This window comes from Microplitis mediator, chromosome 6 (genome assembly GCF_029852145.1).
Source record: "Microplitis mediator isolate UGA2020A chromosome 6, iyMicMedi2.1, whole genome shotgun sequence".
NCBI lineage: Eukaryota > Metazoa > Arthropoda > Insecta > Hymenoptera > Braconidae > Microplitis > Microplitis mediator.
In genome coordinates, this window is record NC_079974.1 from 5,747,779 (window position 1) to 5,771,317 (window position 23,539).

The 23,539-nt window shown below is 32.4% G+C and overlaps 1 protein-coding gene across 2 annotated transcripts in view; it reads left to right on the forward strand.

The window, feature by feature from the left end:
• Positions 1-18,572, forward strand: part of LOC130669842 (uncharacterized) — a 28,120-nt gene extending 9,548 nt beyond the window's left edge. The window contains exons 8-21 of one of the 2 annotated variants that reach the window (XM_057472951.1): positions 169-324; positions 4,979-5,094; positions 5,189-5,399; positions 6,425-6,489; positions 6,552-6,762; positions 6,984-7,102; positions 7,693-7,897; positions 7,975-8,280; positions 9,954-10,201; positions 10,304-10,376; positions 14,656-14,715; positions 15,198-15,739; positions 15,827-16,113; positions 18,347-18,572. In XM_057472951.1, coding sequence (XP_057328934.1) covers positions 169-324; positions 4,979-5,094; positions 5,189-5,399; positions 6,425-6,489; positions 6,552-6,762; positions 6,984-7,102; positions 7,693-7,897; positions 7,975-8,280; positions 9,954-10,201; positions 10,304-10,376; positions 14,656-14,715; positions 15,198-15,739; positions 15,827-16,113; positions 18,347-18,482 — 2,735 coding nt within the window. In that variant the 3' untranslated portion in view covers positions 18,483-18,572. The remainder of the gene's footprint in view (positions 1-168; positions 325-4,978; positions 5,095-5,188; positions 5,400-6,424; positions 6,490-6,551; positions 6,763-6,983; positions 7,103-7,692; positions 7,898-7,974; positions 8,281-9,953; positions 10,202-10,303; positions 10,377-14,655; positions 14,716-15,197; positions 15,740-15,826; positions 16,114-18,346) is intronic. The other variant, XM_057472953.1, reaches the window with a different exon arrangement.
• The last annotated feature ends 4,967 nt before the right edge of the window (positions 18,573-23,539 follow it).

Below are 23,539 nucleotides of genomic sequence, written 5' to 3' on the forward strand. Positions count from 1 at the left end.
CGGGGTAATGGAAATTTTTTTATTATTTAAAAAAAATATTTTTTACGTTGCACGAACATTCGAATCTTCAGGTACATAATTTTATTATATCGATATACACTTAGTATATACTAAGCTTCATATGAAAGCAATTGTTCTTTCTTTTTCATACTTATTTACTCAAAATAGCATGTCAAAATGGATTTTATGGATATGGCTGTCAAAAGCATTGTGGTAATTGTGCATTAACTTCACCAACAATTTGTAATTTTTATGATGGAAGATGTATAGATGGATGTATTGACTTACCAGATGTTTTTTATCTTCCACCATACTGTACAATAGGTAATGTTCCAAATTATATAAATTTTTTTAACATTTCTTCCACTTAAATCAAATAATATATCAATAACTATTCTGTAAAGCTTATAGTATTATTTTTCTGTACACAGAAAAAAATAAATCGTGAATGCAACATGATGCAGTTTTGGTAAATAAACATGATGGAATCATGTTGCATCCACATAATTTGTCATGTGTCGGCTACATGATAATCATGTTGCTGTAACATGAGGAAATCATGTGGCAGCAACATGTTTTGTCATGTTTCGGCTCATTTTAAATGAGTTTTCACTAGCCTCTACTAGCTTTTTTTCAAAGGGTATCATTGTGCAACTCTGAAAAAATGTTGCCATCATAAGTCCTAATTAATTGAGTTCCCGGGAAAAAATGTTCAGGCCTGATCAGACATGAGCAGGCATGAGTCTTCAGGCCTGATCAGACATGAAAAATGACCATGCCTGACCAGGCCTGATCAGGCATGTTCAGGTCTGTTCATGCCTGTTCATGCCCATTCTGGTAAAACAATTATTTATAAAAAATGGTTCTATCTAATTATATATAATTATGCATAACTATATACAATTATATATAATTATTTCTATAAAAATGAAAAAAAAAAAAATCGGTCTGTCAGTTGACCCTGCGGGCCAGCCCCAAAACTTCCCGCTGTTTTCGAGCTCGCTGAGCTCGAAAACATTATTGTGAATATATTTTCGAGCTCTTCGAGCTCGCAAATACTTTTGTATGCCATTGTTTTGTAAAAAACCATTTTTTAGCATTTCTTTCTTCCACGATATCTCGCGAACGAATTAACCGATTTTGATGGTTGAGGTGGCAATCGACGCGTTTTATCAAGTTCTAAAGCTGGTCGAATTTTGAAATTGATTTATTCAGCCGTTTTTGAGAAATTTCAAAAAAACCAAGGAAAAAATTTTTTTTGAATTCTTTCGTCAACGGTTTCTCTTGAACGAATAAACCGATTTTGATGGTTGAGGTGGCATTCGACGCGGCTTATAGAGTTTTAGAGCTGATTAGATTTTGGAATCAATCCATCGAGCAAATTGGAAGTTATCCAAATAAAACATTTTTAAAAAAATTTTATTTTTGAAATATCTCTGAACGCACCCTACCGATTAAGTTCAAATTTCTACGGCCTCAAGACATTAACAAGCCGCGTCGAATGACACCTCAACGATCAAAATCGGTTCATCCGTTCAAGAGTTATGAATATTTACATACATACATACGTACGTACGTACGTACGTACACACATACATACACTCGGACATCATCGTGAAATTAGTCAGGATAGCTTCCTAGGACCTCGAAACGTCGACATCTGATGGAAATTCGATTTTCGTAAATCGGACCGAAACCAATAACTTCCCGAATTTTTGAAAATTTACAATTTTCTTAGCGGGAAGTTAAAAATAAAAAATATGGGAGTGTCTAGGATTCGAACCGTGGACCTTGCGCTTGAAAGTTCGCCTCGTTACCTGTTGACCTAAGAGATTGAGTTGATAAATAGGTCTCGTACGAACTTCAAGTACTGAAAGTCTTAAGACTCATGCCTGTTCATGTCTGATCAGGTCTGATCCTTTTTTCCCGGGTTATACGTGATAGATTCTTGGTCAAAAAAATTTTATATCTATGAACAGACATGAACAGACATCACCAGGCATGAACAGGCCTGATCAGGCCTGAGCTTATTCAACGCTTCAGACATGAACAGACATGACCAGGCATGGGCAGGTATGATCAGTCCTGAGCGTAGTTAACGCTTCAGACATGAACAACCATGAACAGCCATGAACAGACATGATCAGGCATGATCAGACCTGACTGTATTTAACGCTTCCGACATGAACAGCCATGAACAGACATGATCAGGCCTGAACAGGCATGATCAGACCTGACTGTATTTAACGCTTCAGACATGAACAGACATGACCAGGCATGGACACGTATGATCAGGCCTGACTGTATTTAACACTTCAGACATGAACAGACATGAACATGCATGAACAGACATGGACAGGCATGGTCAGGTATGATCAGGCCTGAACGCATATAACGCTTCAGACATGAACAGACATGACCAGGCATGGACACGTATGATCAGGCCTGACTGTATTTAACACTTCAGACATGAACAGACATGAACATGCATGAACAGACATGGACAGGCATGGTCAGGTATGATCAGGCCTGAACGCATATAACGCTTCAGACATGAACAGACATGGTCAGGCATGAACAGACATGAACGGCCATGAACAGGCCTGAGTGTATTTAACGCCTCAGACATGAACAGGCATGGACAGGTATGATCAGGCCTGATCATGTCTAATTTCAGGCCTGATCATACATGAACAGGCATGATCAGGTCTAATTTCAGGCCTGATCATACATGAACAGGCATGGTCAGGCCTGATCATTTTTTTCCGGGTTGGTTCGAAAAATATCGTTCATATCAAAGATTTATGCACGTATCAAAATTATTAATATAAATATAAATATATAATAAATTAGTATAAATTAATCCGACTTAATGTACCTTATGCTTAGTAATTAAGTTGCAATTCAACTTGGACATGTTTTTTTTGGCGATTACTGTTTTAGTTTGAAGATGAGCGAAATCCGCCGTATATTTCATAAATGATTTATGAAAATTTTGAAAATACCGAAAATCCATTTTTACTTGGAGTTCCAAAGATTAAAAAAAATTACTTTGCATACCAAGTAAACAATAGAGTTCTTTTTTTAGCTAATCTCTTCTCTGGAGAAAATTCTATAAAATATTATACTATTAAATAAATATAAAATCATTCACCCCGCACTCATCATTCAAAATTCGATTTGCGTTTACTGCGCAAATTGTGTAAATATATCAATTTTAACTCAAAGTCATGTCTCAATTCCGTAAAATGCATATAAAAGTTCAAGCAACAAACTTCAATATTCATTATTCAACTTTCCGCCATGAAAATTGACAATTTTTGAAAATCAAGTTTTCATCAGATGTCGACGTTCTGAGGTCCTAGGGAGCTATTCTGACTGTTTTTATAATTATGTCCGAGTGTGTGTGTGTGTGTGTGTGTGTGTGTGTGTGTGTGTGTGTGTGTGTGTGTATGTGTGTGTGTGTGTGTGTGTGTGTGTGTGTGTGTGTGTGTGTGTGTGTGTGTGTGTGTGTGTGCGCGCTTCACAAGCTCGAAAACAGCGGGAAGCCTTGGGAATGGCCCGCGGGGTCAATCATTTTCCAGATTTTTTTATTTTATAAAATTCAAATTTTTAGTAGAAAATTCTATTTCATTTCTATTCTATTCAAAATTCTATTTAGTAGCAATTCTATTTCATTAAATGTGTGTCAAAGTGAGATGACGGGTTTCAGTTGTACAATTTTATACAATTATTTTTTCGAAGTTTATGATGACTATTAAATATTTAAAAAATAAAAGAAAAATGATAATTTTTAACTTCCCACTAAGAAAATCGATGATTTTCAAAATTTCGGGATGTTATTGTTTTCACCCCGATTTGCGAAAATCGAAATTTCATCAGATGTCGACGTTCTGAGGTCCTAGGAAGCTATTCTGACTATTTTCAGAATGATGTACGAGTGTCTGTATTTATGTATGTGTGTGTGTGTGTGTGTGTGTGTGTGTGTGTGTGTGTGTGTGTGTGTGTGTGTGTGTGTGTGTGTGTGTGTGTGTGTGTGTGTATGTATGTGTGTGACCGGTCTATAACTTTTTAACTAATGAACCGATTTGGATGGTTAAGGTGACAATCGAAAGAGCTTGTTGGCCATCAACTTTTCTGAAAATTTCAGATCATTTGGTCAAGTAGACTCGAAAATATTGGCAAATTACGAAAAAAAACATTTTTTTTTTAGTTTTTTATTGATATCTCAGAAACGAGTTAAACGATCGATTTCAAAATCTAATCAGCTCTAGAATTTTATAAGCCGCGTCGACGCGACCTCAACCATCACAATTGGTTAATTCGTTCGAGAGTTAGCGTGGGAGAAAGAAATGGTAAAAAACGGTTTCTTGCGAATATCTTTAAAACAACTGAACTAAACAACTCCAAAATCTGATCAGCTTTAGAATTGATTAAAACGCGTCGATTGCTGCCTCAACCATCAAAATCGAATCATTTGTCTAAGAGATATCGCGCGAGAAAAAAACGATGATAAACAGTTTTTTGTCAATATCTTTAAAACAACTGAACTAAACAACTCCAAAATGTTATCAGCTCTAGAACTCGATAAAATACGTCGATTGCCGCTTCAACCATCAAAATCGGTTAATTCGTTCACGAGATATCGTGGGAGATAGAAATGCCCAAAAACAATTTTGTTTCGAATACAATGGCATACAAAAGTATTTTCGAGCTCGAAGAGCTCGAAAATGTATTCACAACGATGTTTCCGAGCTCCTCGAGCTCGAAAACAGCGGGAAGTTTTAGGGCTAGCCCGCAGGGTCAACCGATAGACAGATTTCTTTTTTTATTTTGAACTAAACTTTTGCTATCATTTTATTATTTTTTAAACAATGCGAATTTTTATTTATTTTATAAATTTGGAAGGGTCTAGCTTCCATTCTGACTGCCACATGACATTGTTTAAGAACATGTATATTTATTGTTTTCGGTAAAGCTGTTGAAGCACGAGCTCCAACTATTAACTTCATCAATGAAACATCTGTTCAAGTAACTTTATCTGAAATTAATGAATATGATGATGTCGCTTTATTGATTATATTTGAAATTGAGGTAATTTTATAAATCTAAACATTGTATTACGTAAATAAATATTGATAATCTAATAAGTATTGTCAATAATCAGATTTTAATTTTAATTTTTTAGTCAAATTTAGAAAAAGAAAAAAGACAAAGTATAGTAGTATCAGATGAACTCATTAACGTTAAAAATACCATGACGAAAGATTATTTCATGTTTAATAATTTAAATGCTGGCGAAAGCTATTCCATAAGAACATTAATGACTCTAGAGTACAATATAAATCAACATAAACTTTTGGAAAGTCCCTGGAAATCATTCACGACTTTGTGTAATTGTAAGTGCTTTAGTATAGTATATTGTGTGATAATAGGAATAAAACAAGACGATTTCAGACTAGGGTGAAGCTGGCTGACTTTACCCTCGGTCTGAAATCGTGTTCCATCCTGTGTCACACTATATTTTTCATGATTACCTGCATTGGAACTTAAAGTTTTAGTGTCAGCAGACAGAAATTAGCTTGTTACACGATTAGCTGTAGAGACACTGGAACTTGAAGTTTCGATGCTGGTATCATGAAAAAACATTAACTTTTTTATCATAATTTTATTTTTTTATATACTATATATATATATGTATTAGAGATGTGCGAATCGGGTTCGAATCAAATCGAATAGAATAATTCAAACTATTTGAATAATTCTAATCTTCTGGTGTTATTCGAATCTTTTTGAATTATTCGTAACTTTTCAAATTACTCGATTCGAATGGAGAAAATTCTCATCAGCTTTCAAATATTCAGTTTTTGTTTAATGGAGAGCTTAGTTTTTAAAGTAACCAAATAGTATATTACACTACAAGGGCCGAAAGTTGAATTTTCGGCCCTTGTAGTGTAATATACTATTTTCGTTCGTGTCTATAAGCTCTATTTATCTCTGACAAAAATTTGAATTATTCGAAAAACTATTGCAGTTTCAAGTCGTTTTAAAGAAAATTTTGAAATTATTCGTAAATTTTCGAATAATTCGACACTCCGAATTATTCGATACATACACAGAAGAAAAGGATTTCTTGGCGCAAAAAATTTTTTCTTGTTCTAAGAAAATTTTTACTTGACCCAAGAAATTTTTTGTATTATAAAGTGAAAACAAATCTTTTCTTGGGGTAAGATAAAATTTTCTTGGAACAAGAAAAAAATTTTTTAGGCGAGAAAAAAATTCTTGAGCCAAGAAAAATTTTTTTCTTCAATTCATAATACAAAATATTTCTTGCGCCAAGAAATTATTTTTTTCTGTGCATAATTCGTGAGTTTGAACTATTTACACACCTCCAATATATATATATATATATGCATATATGTAGGGGATAAAAAATTTACAATTGAACCTAATACAACCAGTTTGTCAATAAAAAGGATATATGAAGAGGTAGAGTAATATTTTTTAATGTAATTGAGCTATAATGTATTAAATATTTTTAAATTTTATAGAGAATTTATTCCTGCCCTGATAATTGGTATACAGTAAAACTTGAAATGATATCGATTAACAATGAATCTACTTTGATAGCAACAAATCATATGCCTGAAACATTTCCAATATTATTGAATAATTTGCAACCATACACATATTATAATGTATGCATAAATAGTGTCGATGCAAAATTTAATAATTGCCAAGTAGTTCAGACACTTGAAGCTGGTATATAAAGATTTGATTACCCTGATTAAACAAAATGATTAAAAATGATTTAAAATGATTTGTTTTTTAATCATTTTAAATACTTTTTAATCCTTCAAATCATTTCTAATCCTGTCTCTTATGGACATTTAACGTGTGAAATCATTTTTAATCATTTTGTTTAATCAGGGTACTTAAAAAGATAAAAATTTATGAATAAAATATTTTTTGCATTTTTATAGAACCATCGGCCGTTGTAAATTTACATTGCAAAAATGTAAATACTAGTGTAGCTGAAATTGAGTGGCTTCCACCTAATTTTCCTAAAGGAAAAATACTTGGCTATAATTTAAAAATTAATGTAACGATAATTATACTCCAAAAAATAATTTTTTTTCTCCCCTCCGGGCGAAAAGCGTCAACTTTTCTCCCGCTGTGTGAAACGAAGTTTCCGCTTTCCGCCTCCGTCGAGGAGAAAAATAGTATTTACACCTTGGGCAGTAAATAAGAAAGCCTCAGATCACATGTTTGTTGACCTCGGCTTTCCTTCGGCCAACAATCCCTAGCGGATCCGAATTACGGTAAATACAGTGATTTACCGTAATTTAAGGTGCCTAGCAGAATTACCGTAAATTACAGTAATTTACCGTAAATTACGGCAATCTACGGTAAATTACGGTAAATTGCCGTAATTTACGGTAATTCTGCTAGGCGCCGTCAAATTGCGGTAAATTACGGCAATTTACCGTAATTTGCCGTAGATTACCGTAATTTACGGTAATTCTGCTAGGCACCGTAAATTACGGTAAATTACGGTAAATCAATGTATTTACCGTAATTCGGATCCGCTAGGGATTACATGAGATCTGAGACATTTCTTACTTTACTGCCCGAAGTGTAAAATATACTATTTTTTTTATCGAAATATTAAATTTAAATTTTATTTTTTAGGTTCTATATTATTTAGGATGCACAAAAAATTATTTAGATTCTCCTCAACATTTATTGCCATCTCGTTCTTTTATTATCTCTGAAAAATCTTTATCAAGTCAAATTACTGATTTGATTCCATACGTTTTATATGACGTAGAAGTTGAAGCATTTAATTCAAAATTAGGAGACTCGGTCAGGATTGAATTCGAAACTAAGGAGAATGGTAAAAAAAAAAAAAAAATATATAAAATAATTTAATTGATGGCTAATTAATAACACGCAATCAATAAATTACAATAGAAATACCTTCAGAAACATTTGATGATCTTAAATTTAAAAATAATGTAATAACATGGAGCAATCCAGCTGATTGTTCAACAATTACTGGACATATATGGGGTGCAAGAATATTTATAACTGGTTTAAGTGAATATGTTCAACATTATAGTACTCGATATGATATTTCTGAATATTCATTTAATTTACATAATGAAAATCTATATGGAGCTGAAAATTTCAAAATTAGAATACATGTAATCCACAGTCCTAATGGAATCCATAATGAAACTGCCTACTCCGAATTGACATTTATTACTGATCCACGCCGTGAGTTTTTTTAAAAGGTACCGGTAGGTAATAAGGCCTAGCTAAGGTAGATTTTGAATAGAATCGAAAATATTACATTTAATTATCGAAATGTATCATTAATCTTTATTTCAATACATTAGCCATAAAATATAATGGAGTAATGGTAATGTTTACCATGAACAAACAAAAAATTAAACTTTGACAAAAACCATACGAATAGGCCTAATTTTACTACGGTAGGGTAATAAGGCCTACCCGCATGAAAAAAACTTATACTCTGAAATTATATCAGATAATATAATATTTATTATATTATAGTATAGTTTAGAATATAAATAATTATATATTTAAAAATAACTACTTTTTTGCCGTTTTCAATATAAAATTTTATATTTTAAAAGTATATCAATATAATATATAATTTTATATTTTGGCGTATATTATCATTATAAAAACTCCATATAATATTAGATTATATAAAAAAAATATATGTCATTATATAGTATCAATTTATAGGTTTATATATATTATGATTTTATAATTCAAATTATATTATTAACAGTATAATATAATATATAATGCTCGTATATAAGCTTGTATATATTAAAAGATATACATGACACTTTTGTGCTTCGAAAAATTTTCAGTTCCATGAATGCTCTTTCGGTATCCTCTAAAACTTATTTTATTTTGAGTAATTATTTTTTATATTAAAAATTAATCATATAAATGAAAATTTATAGTCATAACGACTCTCTTTACAAACTTCCTTTCAAGTTCGATCTACATACTTAATTTACTCGAATAAAATATATTCTCATTGATACTCACAATCATCGTCAAACTGAAAGTCTTTATTTTTCATATTTTATTTTATATTTTTAGATATGTAATGTATTATATAATACAATATACAATTCAATATCTTGAGATTCTCCAACGTCAATTATATAAAAAAATATATTTAACAATATAATATTTAATATATAAAAAAATATATTCTATTATATATCATTCCAATATATCTAAATTTTTAATGAATTTTATAAGTTAAAAATTATATTTTATAATTATATTACATATTATGAAAATATGTATATATTTTTTTATAATTTAAATTATAAATCAAAGTATAATTTTGAATTTATATAAATATTATATTTTATTATACATACATTTTTGCCGTTTTATAAAATTATATATTTACGGTTTATTTTTTTATATATAATCAAAATATATGTTATTTTCACGTGGGTACGGGTTAAATAAACTGTAATAGTTAAACTATACTTAATAAAATTGGTATTAGAGATAAATCATCACTTAAATTTAGCGACAATACTTTTTAAGAGTCAGAAGACTAGATTGCTTTGCTCAACAGCACTTAAAACTATCAGTATCCTTTTTAAGAGTCGAAAGATTAGATTGTTTTTTTATGCTACGACAGCATATGACGGATGATGAAATATAGAAGACAGGGAACGTGGTATCGGGACTCTATAAACTTGTTGTAACATCTCTATGCAAGAGCCTTCTACTAGAGTAGCCTTTAGTGGAGGTGATTATTTTAAATATCATTTCTGTCACTTAGGCCTTATTACCCGACAGGCCTTATTACCCGCGGGTACCTTATTTATAAACAACATGCACTTAATAAGTTTCATTAACTTTTATGAAAAAATTTTTAATAGCACCACCGAAAGTTGAAAATTTTGAAATTGTTCAAGTTAATCAACAGGACAAAACATTAACTTTAAGATGGCAAGAACCAGTACCACCACATAATGGAGAAATCATTTATTATGGTATCAGATTTTCAGACAGCTATATTCAAACAACTGATCTTTTTTATGTTTATCCAAACGAAACATGTCAGTTATGGAATGACTCATTGTGTAAAAGAGTGGCTCAACCTTTTGGAAAAAGAGAGTTTATAGAAGTAAAATCGTTGTTTTTTATTTTTTTACTACAAATAATTTGAAATTAAATCAGTATATGACTTTAGTTACAGACCTATAATTTTTTAAACTGTTGATTATAGATAAGAGCATACAATAAAGGAGTCAGAGAACCTGGTGATGTAAATAGAATAGAATATCAACGAGAGGAACAAGGTAACGATTTCCCTGGCGGATTTGAATCACGGTGAAAACACCGTGGAATCGTAAACATCGTGGATCCACGGTAGGTTTGAGTCATTTTACCACCGTGTATACACGGTGTATCCACTGTGATTACGCGGTGTATCCACCGTGATTCGACGGTGGCTTCCCTGATGAAAATTTTTCGGACTTCTGTCTGAAAAACTCAGTTCTAGAGTTCTCAAGACTTTTTCAGAGTTCTAAAGACTTTTGCAGAGTTCTAAAGACTTTTTCGGACAAAAGTCCGAAAAATTTTCACCAGGGTTTGTGCCATTTCACCACCGTGGTTCCACGGTGTATCCACCGTGATTACACGATGTAACTACCGTGGTCCCACTGTGTAACCGATTTTTTGGGTACACCGTGGAACCACGGTGGCAACACCTTGTAATCTCGGTGGGAAAATGGAACAAATCCACCGTGTTTCCACCGTGATTCCAAACCGCCAGGGTTAATGTCTACCCTCGCAGATTTGAATCACGGTGGAAACACCGTGGAAGTGGAAACACCGTGGTTTTACGGTGGGTTTGTTCCATTTCACCACCGGGTATACACAGTATATCCACTGTGATTACGCGGTGCATCCACCGTGATTCCACGGTGGCTTGACCACTGTGTATACAGGGTGTTTCCACTGTGATTACGCGGTGTATCCACCGTGATTCCACGGTGGCTTTGTGCTATTTCACCACCGTGGTTCCACGGTGTATCCACCGCGTAATCACAGTGGAAACACCGTGTATACACAGTGGTCAAGCCATCGTGGAATCACGGTGGACACACCGTGTAATCACAGTGGTAAAATGGAACAAACCCACCGTGTTTCCACCGTGATTCAAATCTGCGAGGGTACCCTCGTGGAATCACGGTGGATGCACCGCGTAATCACAGTGGATACACTGTGTATACCCGGTGGTGAAATAGAACAAACCCACCGTAAAACCACGGTGGATCCACGGTGTTTCCACTTCCAAGGTGTTTCCACCGTGATTCAAATCTGCGAGGGTAGTTATAGCGTCAAAATTAAAAATATTGTGTAACATTCTGACTAAATGTTAATTCATATTATTTATTATTTAATTAGATAAGAATTAAATATTTCCCAGGTAGACATCATTGGAAAATCTATAGATTTCCTGTGATGTCACTGTTCGACTCTAATAGTTTTTAAATTTTGGTTGAAGGGTTTAATTTTAAATAATACACAATTTAAAATGAATTTAAGTATATTCTTCAATAAAACATTAAATTTCAAGTCAGTCGGTCACCGGACAGAGGTCCGGGGCCCTAGATGTTCGTCGGCTGACTGACTATTCTGTCTCCGCAGATCCAGTACAAAAAAATTACAAAATTATAAATCGTCCAACGTCGCATCTCAGGTTACCCTAGAGAACGTCGTCGAGGCCCGGGTCTCATGCCTCGTCATGAGTTGAGACTACGGGCCACGACGGTGTTCGCGGAAATCGCTTATCTGCTTTAGTTACTCTGTTGAGGAATTTTTCTTCATCAGAGTGACCAAAATTTTATTATGTATTGCCCAAAAAAAAATTCGAAAATTTATATTTAAATATAATTGAAGCCAGAACGTAACAATTGTTATATCATAATGATGAAGAGAAAGTGTTTTTGAAATAATAATCTTGAAGATGTTTTGGTAACAAATCAATTGTAAAATGTCCTCTTACACTGAGAGAACAATTTATTTGAGCCAAATGAGATTTGTTTCAGGCAAATAAATCCCATATTTGAATGGACCCAATTAGTATCTATTTGAGACAAACATATGGTTCATTTGAATGAAATAATGATTTGTTTATGGTTAACAAATCTGTATTTGACAGCGCCACCAACCGTAATGGAATTTTTTTCAACAAAGATTTGTTAACTATTAACAAATATATATTTTAATGAAATAAATGATTTCGTTCAGTCAAATAAATCTATTTAGTTGGCTCAAATAAATTGTTCTCTCAGTGTAGCATATTTAAAACACAACAAAAAATTTTTTTTTATTTTGATATCATCAATAAGACTCTTTTTCTATTTACATTTTGACAAAATCACGAAAATCATGTATTGATACTCTATTTCTAGAGCCAATAGAACTTTGAAGATCCTCGCTTTCGTATAGAAAGTAGTAGTTTATCTATCGAGTGCGATCGTGTTTAAGACACGAGCGTCTTAGACTCGATTATACTAGATAAATACATTAGTTTTTGTGACAGATATTTGAAATATACTACATTTGATGCCTATAAATGGCAGGTTATAAGCCCGCGTTTATTTATTTGGTAAGATTGTTTTGAGTATTTGTTGAAAATGAGAGAGAAGTCGGTAAGTGTACGAATTAAAATGATAATAAATTTTGTCACAAGATGGCTCGTTATATTACTTCGATATTTTTTGGTCGTTTGCTATCGCACATGTAACCGAAAAATATTTTTTGATCCGTTAATGACGTCACTATTAGAACGTATAGGTATCTTTTTTTACCAGCTGTATCTTATCAGGGGTTCGCACTTATCTCTCTGTTACACTCAAGTCTACGAACGGTAATATTTTTGTTGCACTTGTGCAGTAAATGAAAACTTTGGCCGAGTTTTTCTCTTAAACGAATATTATTAAATAATTGAAGCACACACTTCGCTAGATTAGACAGTAGTGCATCGATGTACAGTCTGTATTTTGTATTTAGAGATTTTGTTTGCGAAAAAAACTCAGCCAAAAATATCTGATAACCCCTGTTATCTAATATTTTTAGCTGCCGGCTATAGGCGCTAAATGTCGTACATTTCAAGTGTCTGTCAGAAAAAATTATTTACCTGCACGGAAAGATTGGAACACGACTGGTTACTGTTCTGCACCCGATTCGGTACGGTGCTGGAAGAAAATACTCGATTGTGGTGCAGCACCACACTGATTACTGTGCGGAACCTGACTGAGTGATATGCGCACACGACTCACCCTGATTAAAAACTGCGATTGAAACCGCTGAATTCCGATTGAAATCCGATAGACTTTCAATCAGAATTCATTGGTTTCAATCGGAGTTTTTAATCAGGGCAGTCAGGTCCCGCACAGTAATCAGTGTGGTGCTGCACCACAATCGAGTATTTTCTTCCAGCACCGTACTGAGTCGGGTGCAGAACAGTAATCAGTCGTGTTCCAATCTTTTCGTGTGTAACTTTTAATTTTATTAAAATTTTTTACTGCTTTTAATTATTGAATAGTATTTTCGTAATAAAAATTTTGAAGCTCATAGTTTTTATAACATTTATCTTAATCATAATAATTCCTTAATACATCCCGACTAGAATTTCTTCCTGATTTGCCTGAAGTACCATAAGGACCTTATCAGGTTAATATAAGGTTTGCCTTATTAGGGCAAACCTGACAAGTTCCTTGTCAGGACCTCGTCAGGATATCCCTATTCAAAAAAAAGTTATTTGCTATCGGGTCAACCTGACGAGTTCCTGATCAGGACCTCATCAGGAAATTCCTATTAAAAAAAAAAGTTATTTGCCATCGGGTCAACCTGACGAATTCCTGATCAGGACCTCGTCAGGATATCCCTATTCAAAAAAAAGTTATTTGCTATCGAGTCAACTTGACAAATTCCTGATCAGGACCTCGTCAGGATATCCCTATTCAAAAAAAAGTTATTTGCTATCGGGTCAACCTGACGAGTTCCTGATCAGGACCTCATCAGGATATCCCTATTCAAAAAAAAAGTTATTTGCCATCGGGTCAACTTGACGAATCCCTGATCAGGACCTCGTCAGGATATCCTTATTCAAAAAAAAGTTATTTGCCATCGGGTCAACCTGACAAGTTCCTGATCAGGACCTCGTCAGGATATCTCTATTAAAAAAAAAGTTATTTGCCATCGGGTCAACCTGACGAGTTTCTGATCAGGGCCACGTCAGGATATTCTTATTCAAAAAAAATTTATTTGCCATCGGGTCAACCTGACAAGTTCCTGATCAGGACTTCGTCAGGATATCTTCATTAAAAAAAAAGTTATTTGCCATCGGGTCAACCTGACGAGTTCCTGATCAGGACCTTATCTGGATATCCTTATTCAAAAAATAGTTATCCCATCCCTTTAAATATTTCATTTACAGGCTAAAAATTAAAAAAAGTACAAAAGAATATTATATAAAAATCACGTCAATCATTGTAGCACAGATTTTTTACTTCTTCATCAGTTATTCTTTGACATCATAATGAATATTATATTTACACTTTCAAGATCACTTGTGTATGTCAGCCCAGTGGATAGCATCGAGGACTTTGAATCGAAAGGACGCAGGTTCGAGCCCAGCAGTTATCGGGATTTTTTCATCAATAATAAATATGTTTACTCCCTCTAATTAATGCTCTCAATACAATAGATAACGTTCTCGATCGAATTAAAATTCTCTTATTTTTTTTTTTGCAATTAAATATTTTTTTAAAAATAATTACTAATAAGGTAATCCTGATAAGGATTTGATGAGGATATCCTGGTAAGGACCTGATAAGGCAATCCTGATAAGGACGTGATGAGGATATCCTGGTAAGGTCCTGATAAGGCAATTCCGATAAGGACCTCATGGGTCTTAAGCGTTACATCCATATCAGGATCCTCGTCAGGATACCCTGATCGGGACCTTATTTGAAATAAGGTTAACCCGATAAGGACCTCGTCAGGCCCTTATGAAAAATTCTAGTCGGGATATAATGCTATTATATCGACAGTATAATATTTTGCTACCAGAGTATTTAATAAACGTGATTAATCATTAAATGTAGCACCATATGCACCTGGAATAATTTCAATAAAAGAAATGGAAAAAGGAGTCGTGGAACTGAAATGGAAACATCCTTTAATTACTGGCGGGCCATTAAAAAAATTTATAATTAAAGAAGAAATACTTTCTACTCTTCTGGAAAATGAATCAGTTTTTAATAACTCAATTAAAGAAGTGGAATTTCCAGTTTATGAATATCAAACCGATTATTCTACTCAGTTATATCTTTTCTCATCTTCATATTATAAAATATCGATACAAGCAATGACAAATATAATACCAGGTTTAATAACAAGCGTTGAAATTACAACAAGTTGTACTTTGGCTTTTGAGTCTGAACCACGTATTTCAGAAAATAAAGAAAATTTAACTATCGATTTAATTGTACCACCTATAGTTAATAGCACCCATGGCAGTATGCTTTATATTATTATAAAAAGCACTACTTCCTTGTGTGATAATATCACAAAACTCGATGATATTTTAGAACAAAATATTAAACTCGAATACAATGAAAATGCATGGCTTGCTGGCTCATTTTTGGTAAATAAATAATTCTTAATCTTATATTCTGCATTCAAATTATAGACATATTCTTATAAATAATTGTATTTTTATATTTTATTTTAGGCTCATAATATAGCAAATCGTTCATTTACTATTGGGGATAATCGTACTTACAATAATATTACCAATTGTTTACTATGTGGGGGTGATTCATACGTCATTATTATTTTACTATGTGAGCAAGAAAACATATGCTCGAAAAAAGGTGATTTAGTTACTTGGGAATCACATCCGATTGAAATGAAAAAAAAAATTAAACTATTATCACACATGTTTTGGACTATTCCGCTATCAATACTCATTATTATTAGTGTCAGTGGATTAATTTATTATTATTATAAAAGAAAAAGGTCAGGGTTTATTATATTGCATATACAATGAATACACACACACATTATGTCATTATTAACGGTGACACGACATTTGACCCGAAGACAAAATACCCGACGACAAAAAAACCTGCAAACCAAAACACCCCTGACAAAACACCCGCAATTTAAAACTCTCGCCACACGGTGTGATGCTTTTTGGGACCAAGACAATTCATCCCGAGAATTAATTAAAAAAAAAAAAAAAAGAACGGAGAAAAAAATCTCTTTGTTTTTTTTTTTTCCGTGAAAAAAGAGTATTTCAATAAGGGGGTCCAGGGGCAAAGCCCCGATAGGGTTCAGGGACCTAGTACAACTTTTAACATTTTTTATGTGTGGGTATATTCTTTTAATTGCACACTCACAAAATTCATGAAAAAAGGGCGCTATTTTCCATACTTTTTTGTGTGTGGGTATATTTTTGTAATTGCACACACAAAATTCGTGAAAAAAGGGCGCGATGTTTTACACCCTTTTGATTGTGGGTACATTGATTTAATTTCACACACACGAAATTCGTGAAAAAAAGACGTTATTTTTCACACTTTTTTATGTGTGGGTACATTTTTTTAATTGCACACACACAAAAGTCGTATTTAATAATAATAATTGTTATTAATATTATATATTAATAACGATTGTTACTAGTATTTTATTTGTTCGTGAAAAAAAAATGTGTAATTAAAAAAATTAATTATTTGCGTTTCTCTCCATTTTATTATTTTGAGGATACAATTATATTATTGGGAGTAATTGTCGTGGGGATCAGTTGTCACTGGGATTTATACTCTAATTTTTTAATTTATTTAATATTATATACATTATAATTACAATTTCTTTTTTGTCTAAATACAATATTAAAGATATTCAACATCTAATGGTTGTCGCGGGTATTTTGGTTTGCGGGTGTTTTGTCGTCGGGTATTTTGTCGCGGGTATTTTGTCTTCGGGTTAAATGTTACACTGTAAAAAATCCGGAGTGAATCCGGAGTGAAATTAAATCCGAATTCACTCCGCATTCACTCCGCCACTCGGAGTTTTAAAAAAAATAACTCCGTATGCGGAGTGAATTGGGAGTTTTTTTTTAGCGGAGTGATTGCGGAGTGACGCGGATTTTATTTCACTTCCAATTCACTCCGGTCCGGAGTTTGAATACTTAAATAAATTTATATGAATTTATATTAAACTGCTAAACAATGTGTGTGCGTGTGTGCGAATGTGTGCTTGTGTGTGTTCGGATGTGTGCAAATGTGTGCGTGTGTGTACAAATGTGTGTGTGCAAATGTGTGCGTGCGTGTGTGTCTAAATATGTGTGTGCGTATTAGGGCGGGCCGAAAATCCGCTTTTTTTGAATTTTCATTATTAATACCAAAAATATTTTTCTTTGTACAAAAAAAAAATTTTTCGGAAAACAAAAAAAATTTTAGGTAGATATCTTAGGCTCGCCAAATCCCGCTAAAGTTAGAAGTTGTTTAAAATTTTTTCTCCAACTTAGTTTTATCGGGAATTTAATTTTCTACAAAAAAGGTCATATAAGAAAATTATGTAAAGTTGATGGTTACCGAGATAATTGCAATTTTGCTCTAAAAAATGAAATTTTTTCAAGATATTATCACTTTTTCAGGGTAAAACATGAATTTTATCATAAAAATTTCAGACCTGAATTTCAGACCTGAAACAGACCTGATAAAAATTTATTTATTTCTAACTTTAGCGGGATTTGGCGAGCCTAAGATATCTACCTAAAATTTTTTTTGTTTTCCGAAAAATTTTTTTTTTGTAAAAAGAAAAATATTTTTGGTATTAATAATGAAAATTCAAAAAAAGCGGATTTTCGGCCCACCCTAGTGCGTATGTGTGTGCGTATCAGCTGATCAATAATGTAATACGCGAGTTTTTACTTCGATTTTATTGAGTGGAGTTATTTTTTATTAATAATATTTACAAAACTCCGCTCCGGAGTGAATTTCACTCCGGAGGGATTTAATTAATAAAAAATTATCTACTCCGCGAAAACTCCCCTCCGGAGTGAATTTCACTCCGAGGGGAGTGAATAATTAAAAATTCATTCACTCCGCATTCACTCCGGATTCAATCCGCATTTACTCCGCGAATTTTTTACAGTGTACGTAGCCATTATTAACATTAATTAACTTTGAAACAAATATAGTGTTGTGGAATATTTATATAATTATATTAATATATTTTATTATAGATATCAAAGACAAGTTGTATCAGAGGCTGATTTTTCATCAGCATATTTTACGAATGAAAAACTTTTTCAAAATGAAGAGACCAATAATGTATTAGAAAAAGAAGAAACAGTTTCATTAACATCTACAAACATATAAACAGTAAAATGTTGAAACAATAAAAAATTTCACACTTCAGATACTGATATGTATATATATTTTCTGAAAATAAATAAATTTTAATAGCATAAATTTATTCATATGAATACAAGTTTAATTAAAAATAATATTATTACTTAAAAACTGTGACGGGGCAGATAGAGTTTGACTTTACACTTGATACTCTTACTATAATTGTTATTGCAGGCCGTACCCTTTTGGATTCCAAGCAAAGCCTACATATCTAGTCCGTACATTTTATAATAATCATAATTAAATTAAAATAAAATAAATTATCCTTAACCATTTCTATTCCTGAATCCAGGTAGTGTGCATATAACTATACTAAATATAAGAACTAATTCGAAGCTCCTTTTATCTGAGATGCTGCTACTGGACAAAGAGAAGTCGGTCGAAATCACAGGAACAGATAAAGTAGGATCTACCTTTACAAAACATTGATGACTATGATCATTTATTAAAAAAATAAAATATTATTCCAAATTTCGAAAATTCTGCTTTGCTCTACCCCCATGGAAAAAATTTATATGTCGAATATATTAAAAAAATATTTCTACATATAAATCATATATAAACGTAATATAACAAAAATATACGTCAAATATACTGAAAATATAAACGAAAATACGCTACATATAAAAAAAATATAAATAGAATATATATGGAATATATAACTTTTGGCCGATTTTTGTATATATAAAATATATGTTCAATCTAATGAAATTATATGTATAATATATTTTGTATGGATAATCATAAAGGCAGTAAAAGTTCAAAGAAATACATACAAAAAAATCTGAAAACCGCCTGACCCTGCGGGCCAGCCTTAAAACTTCCCGCGGTTTTCGAGCTCAGGGAACTCTGAAACATTATTATTTGTAAATTTTTGAGCTCTTCGAGCTCAAAAATTTGTTCGGCCGGTAAAACATAGCTTCACTGAAAAATTATAATTTTTGTCCGACGATATCTTTGGATAGCTTGGTGGCAATCGAAAGGGTTCAACAAGACTTAAAACTGATGACGTGAGGTGAATTGGGCAAGTGGTTTATAAGTTATACGCAAAAAACCAAAAACAAAAAAAATTTTTAATTTTTATTCTTCGTATAACTCGTAAACTACATGACCGATCTACCCTAAAATCTAATCAAGTCTAAGTTTTGGTGAGCCCTTTCGATTGCCACCAAGTACCTTCAAATCGGTTGATTCGTTCCAAAGATATCCTCAGACAAAAAAAAGATCTCACACACACACATACACACACATATATACACACACACATACACACGGACATCCACCCGGGAATAGTCAGAATAGCTTCCTAGGACCTCAAAATGTCGACATCTGATGAAATTTCGATTTTCGCAAATCGGACCGAAACCAATAACTTCCCTTTTTTTGAAAATTTGCAATTTTCTTAGCGGGAAGTTAAAAAACTTGGCGTGTATATGAGTTCAAACTTCATACAGGTCCAAAGAACCCAATACGCCACCCTGATAAAGATTACAGGGTCCCTGGTTAGTACACCTCTGAATGTATTGCTATACATATAGCAGCAGAGCCGGAATTGAATGGCAGAGCTGCATCCCTCACCAGACATTGCTGGTAAGATCAATGGCGAAAATACAAAATCAGCTGGAACCGACTCTCAAGCTCATGCAAGCAGAACAAACCTGGTCAAGAGAAACAAAGAGAAGAAAGGTGAAAGACATACTGCCACACTGTTCAAACTATGGGAATAGGAAGAGTAGCAGGACACCATCAACAGCATGACTATGTAAGGAGGCGGAATTTTTATTCCGTTATTTAAATTTAAAATAGACTCGCGCCAAAAGTTCAAGCGGCCTCCTTCTGCAAAAACAGTCGGCAAGTCAGCACACCACTAACGTCACAATATATACAGGGTAGAGGTACCGTTTTTGGCCGTTTTAGGGCCAGTTTTGGCCACTTGAAAATTTTAATAAAATAATTTGCAATTTACGCAACAACATAATTGATTTTTTTTTAATTCGTTCAAAGACATTTTAATTACTGTATTAGAATGAAATTATTTTCTAACTTTTTTATTAATTAAAATGAATTATTAAATGTCCAAAAATGGAGCAGTGGCAAAACAAAATTTTTTTTTTTTTTTGGGCACTACCAGAAATTGATAGGATATGTCAAAACAAAAATTCCGTCAGTAGATCGGCTCTTAAATTCAAGTTTTAGAGATAGCTCATCGCATTTTTCGATTTCCCATTTAAATAACATGGGAAAATTTTTTTTTGAAAGTTTGAAATTTTATTGCTCACCAGGGAATCAGTGTATCAAAAAAATCTATATATATTTTTGTTGAAAATTGAACGCTCTACAAAAAAATGTCTCTTATTGTTTTTCGATAAATTTAATTTTTCAAAAGTTATTCGAGGTCAAAGTTGAATTGATAGTAAATTTCAGTATTATTTGACTTTTTCGGCGAAACTATCAGACTTATCTTAAAATGTTATAAGACCTTTTTTGTAGATCATTTCATTTCCTACAAATTATCTTCTATTAAGTTTCCGAAATTTTTAAAAGTTCTTTTTGCGTTTAAAAGTAAGCAAATAAAATCGACCAGAATACGATTTCTTAGAACGAATTACAATTTAAATGTTAATTCGTTTTTTTTTTAATAATTCTAAAGATTGTGCTTGATCAGGCCTGAATATTCGCCAGCCGTGAGCATGCGTGGTCATGTATGAGAAAGCATAATCATGCCTGACCAAGGATGATCACGCATGGCTCATGGCTGGCAAATGTTCAGGCATGATCAGGTGTGATGATTTTTTCCCGGGATTAGAAACTTTTATTGAGTTCCAGAGCTGATTAAAGAGACGCTGGTGGATCCAATTTTGAGTAAATTACGGTTTTATAGTTTTACTATAAAATTTTTGAAAAAAATAGTATCTTACTTTGTTTGAAAATTTTCAATCTTATTCTCAGCGGGAAATGAAATGAATAGCAACTTTAAGCCATTGTTCTATTATTAGAATACAGTTTTCAATACAAAAACTCAAATTTCATGCCATGCTATAATTCTACTTCATTTTTAATCTAAAATATTATAGTATCTAAAAATGAAAATTCTAAAATTTTCGAAAACAATTTCAAGTTCGAAAACAATTTTGAAATTATAATCAGATTGGTGCGAGTCCACTAATTTCTATTTTTAATTTTTTAATCTTACTAATATATATTTTTATATATTTATGAAGTTATAAAAATTTACAAAATTATCTATTTTCGTAGATTCCATAGTTATTTACTTATAAAATTATTCGTGCCGATAATTAGTACATCGAAGTCTTTAAATGCATCGTCTATTAGCAGACGGATATTACAATTAACCTATCCTATTTTTAAATGTAAAAGTTCACTTTTAGATTTGTCTATTCGCGTTATAAGAGGTATAGTCATCCCAGAGATAGAATGAGATTAAAATTAGAGGTAGGGGTACGGAAGAATCATCAGCTAACTAAGGACAAAAAAATCTTATTCTTTTGTCTGGACAATTAAAATTTAATGAAATAATTGGAAGCATCAAAAAAATATTTTTTTTAATTTTTCCGGACTTAAATATTTTGATTTAAATAATTACAAACTAAAAATTGATTTTAATAGACGAATAAAAAAATAGTGTTCTGATCGATTTTAAGAGCTTGACATTAAAATGGATATAACTAGAAAACAATGTAGAATTTAAAAAAAATTTATCAGAGATAATTTGTAGAAAATAAAATTAGCTACAAAAAAAATCTCATGATGTTTTACGATAAGTTCGATAGTTTCGCCGGAAAAGTAAAAAGATCTCGAAATTTACTCTAACTTGACTTCGAACTCCAATAACTTTTGAAGAGATGGATTTATCAAAAAATGATAAGAGACTTTTTTTGAAGAGCGTTAAATTTCCTACAATAATGTATGCTGAGCTTATTCCTACAATAAGCCATTGCCGAGGTATAAAATTCCAAACCAAAAAATTTTTTCCCATGTTATTTAAATGGGAAATCGAATTTTTCGCTGCGCTAAGCCCCTAATTGACAGAATTTTTTTCAAGCAGGAATATTTTTTTTGTTCTATAAATTGTTAGTTTTTCAGGTAGGGCAGAAAAAAAAAATATCGCCTAAATATGAAACACCCTAGTGTGTATATGTGTGTGCGTGTACGCTGGTGTGTTTGAGTGTGTATGCACGTGTGTGTTCTTTTCATTTCAATGTCAAGCTCTTGAAATCGATCAAAACACTACTTTTTTAAGAGCTTGAAATTAAAATGAAAAGAACTAGAAAACGATGCGGAATTTGAAAAAATTGTACTGATAATAATTTGTAGAGAATAAAATTGTCAGCAAAAAAGACTTCATAACATTTTGTGATAAGTCTAATAGTTTCGCCGGAAAAGTAAAAATATCTCCAACTTTGTTTCGAGCTCTAATAACTTTTGAACAGATGGATTTATCAAACATGATAAAAAACCTTTTTTGTAGTGTTCAATTTTCTACAAAAATATGTATTAGTCTATTCGATTAATAGATTTATTACACTGAAAAAAATAATCGCTAGCTGTTAGCGATTTTTTTCTTTAGCAGTTAGCGATTTTTAATCGTTTGCTGGAAGCGATTTTTTCGCTAGCTGCTAACGATTTTTCCGCTAGTAGCTTAATAATAATAATAACACCGAACGGTGTATAAGATAACACTCACACCGAGTTAAAAGTACACCGTCCGAGCTACTAGCGAAAAAATCGTTAGCAGCTAGCGAAAAAATCGCTAACTGCTAGCGAAATAATCGCTTGCAGCTAACGATTAAAAATCGCTAACTGCTAAAAAAAAAAAATCGCTAGCAGCTAACGATTATTTTTTTCAGTATAACTAGTTGAAAATACTCAAAGTTAAAAAAAAAAATTTTCCCGTGTTATTTAAATGGGAAATTGAATTTTTCAATGAGCTAGGTCTGTAATCGACATAGAATTTTTTTTCTTGTGCGAAAATTTTTTTTTGTGTTGAACTGTGATTTTTTCCA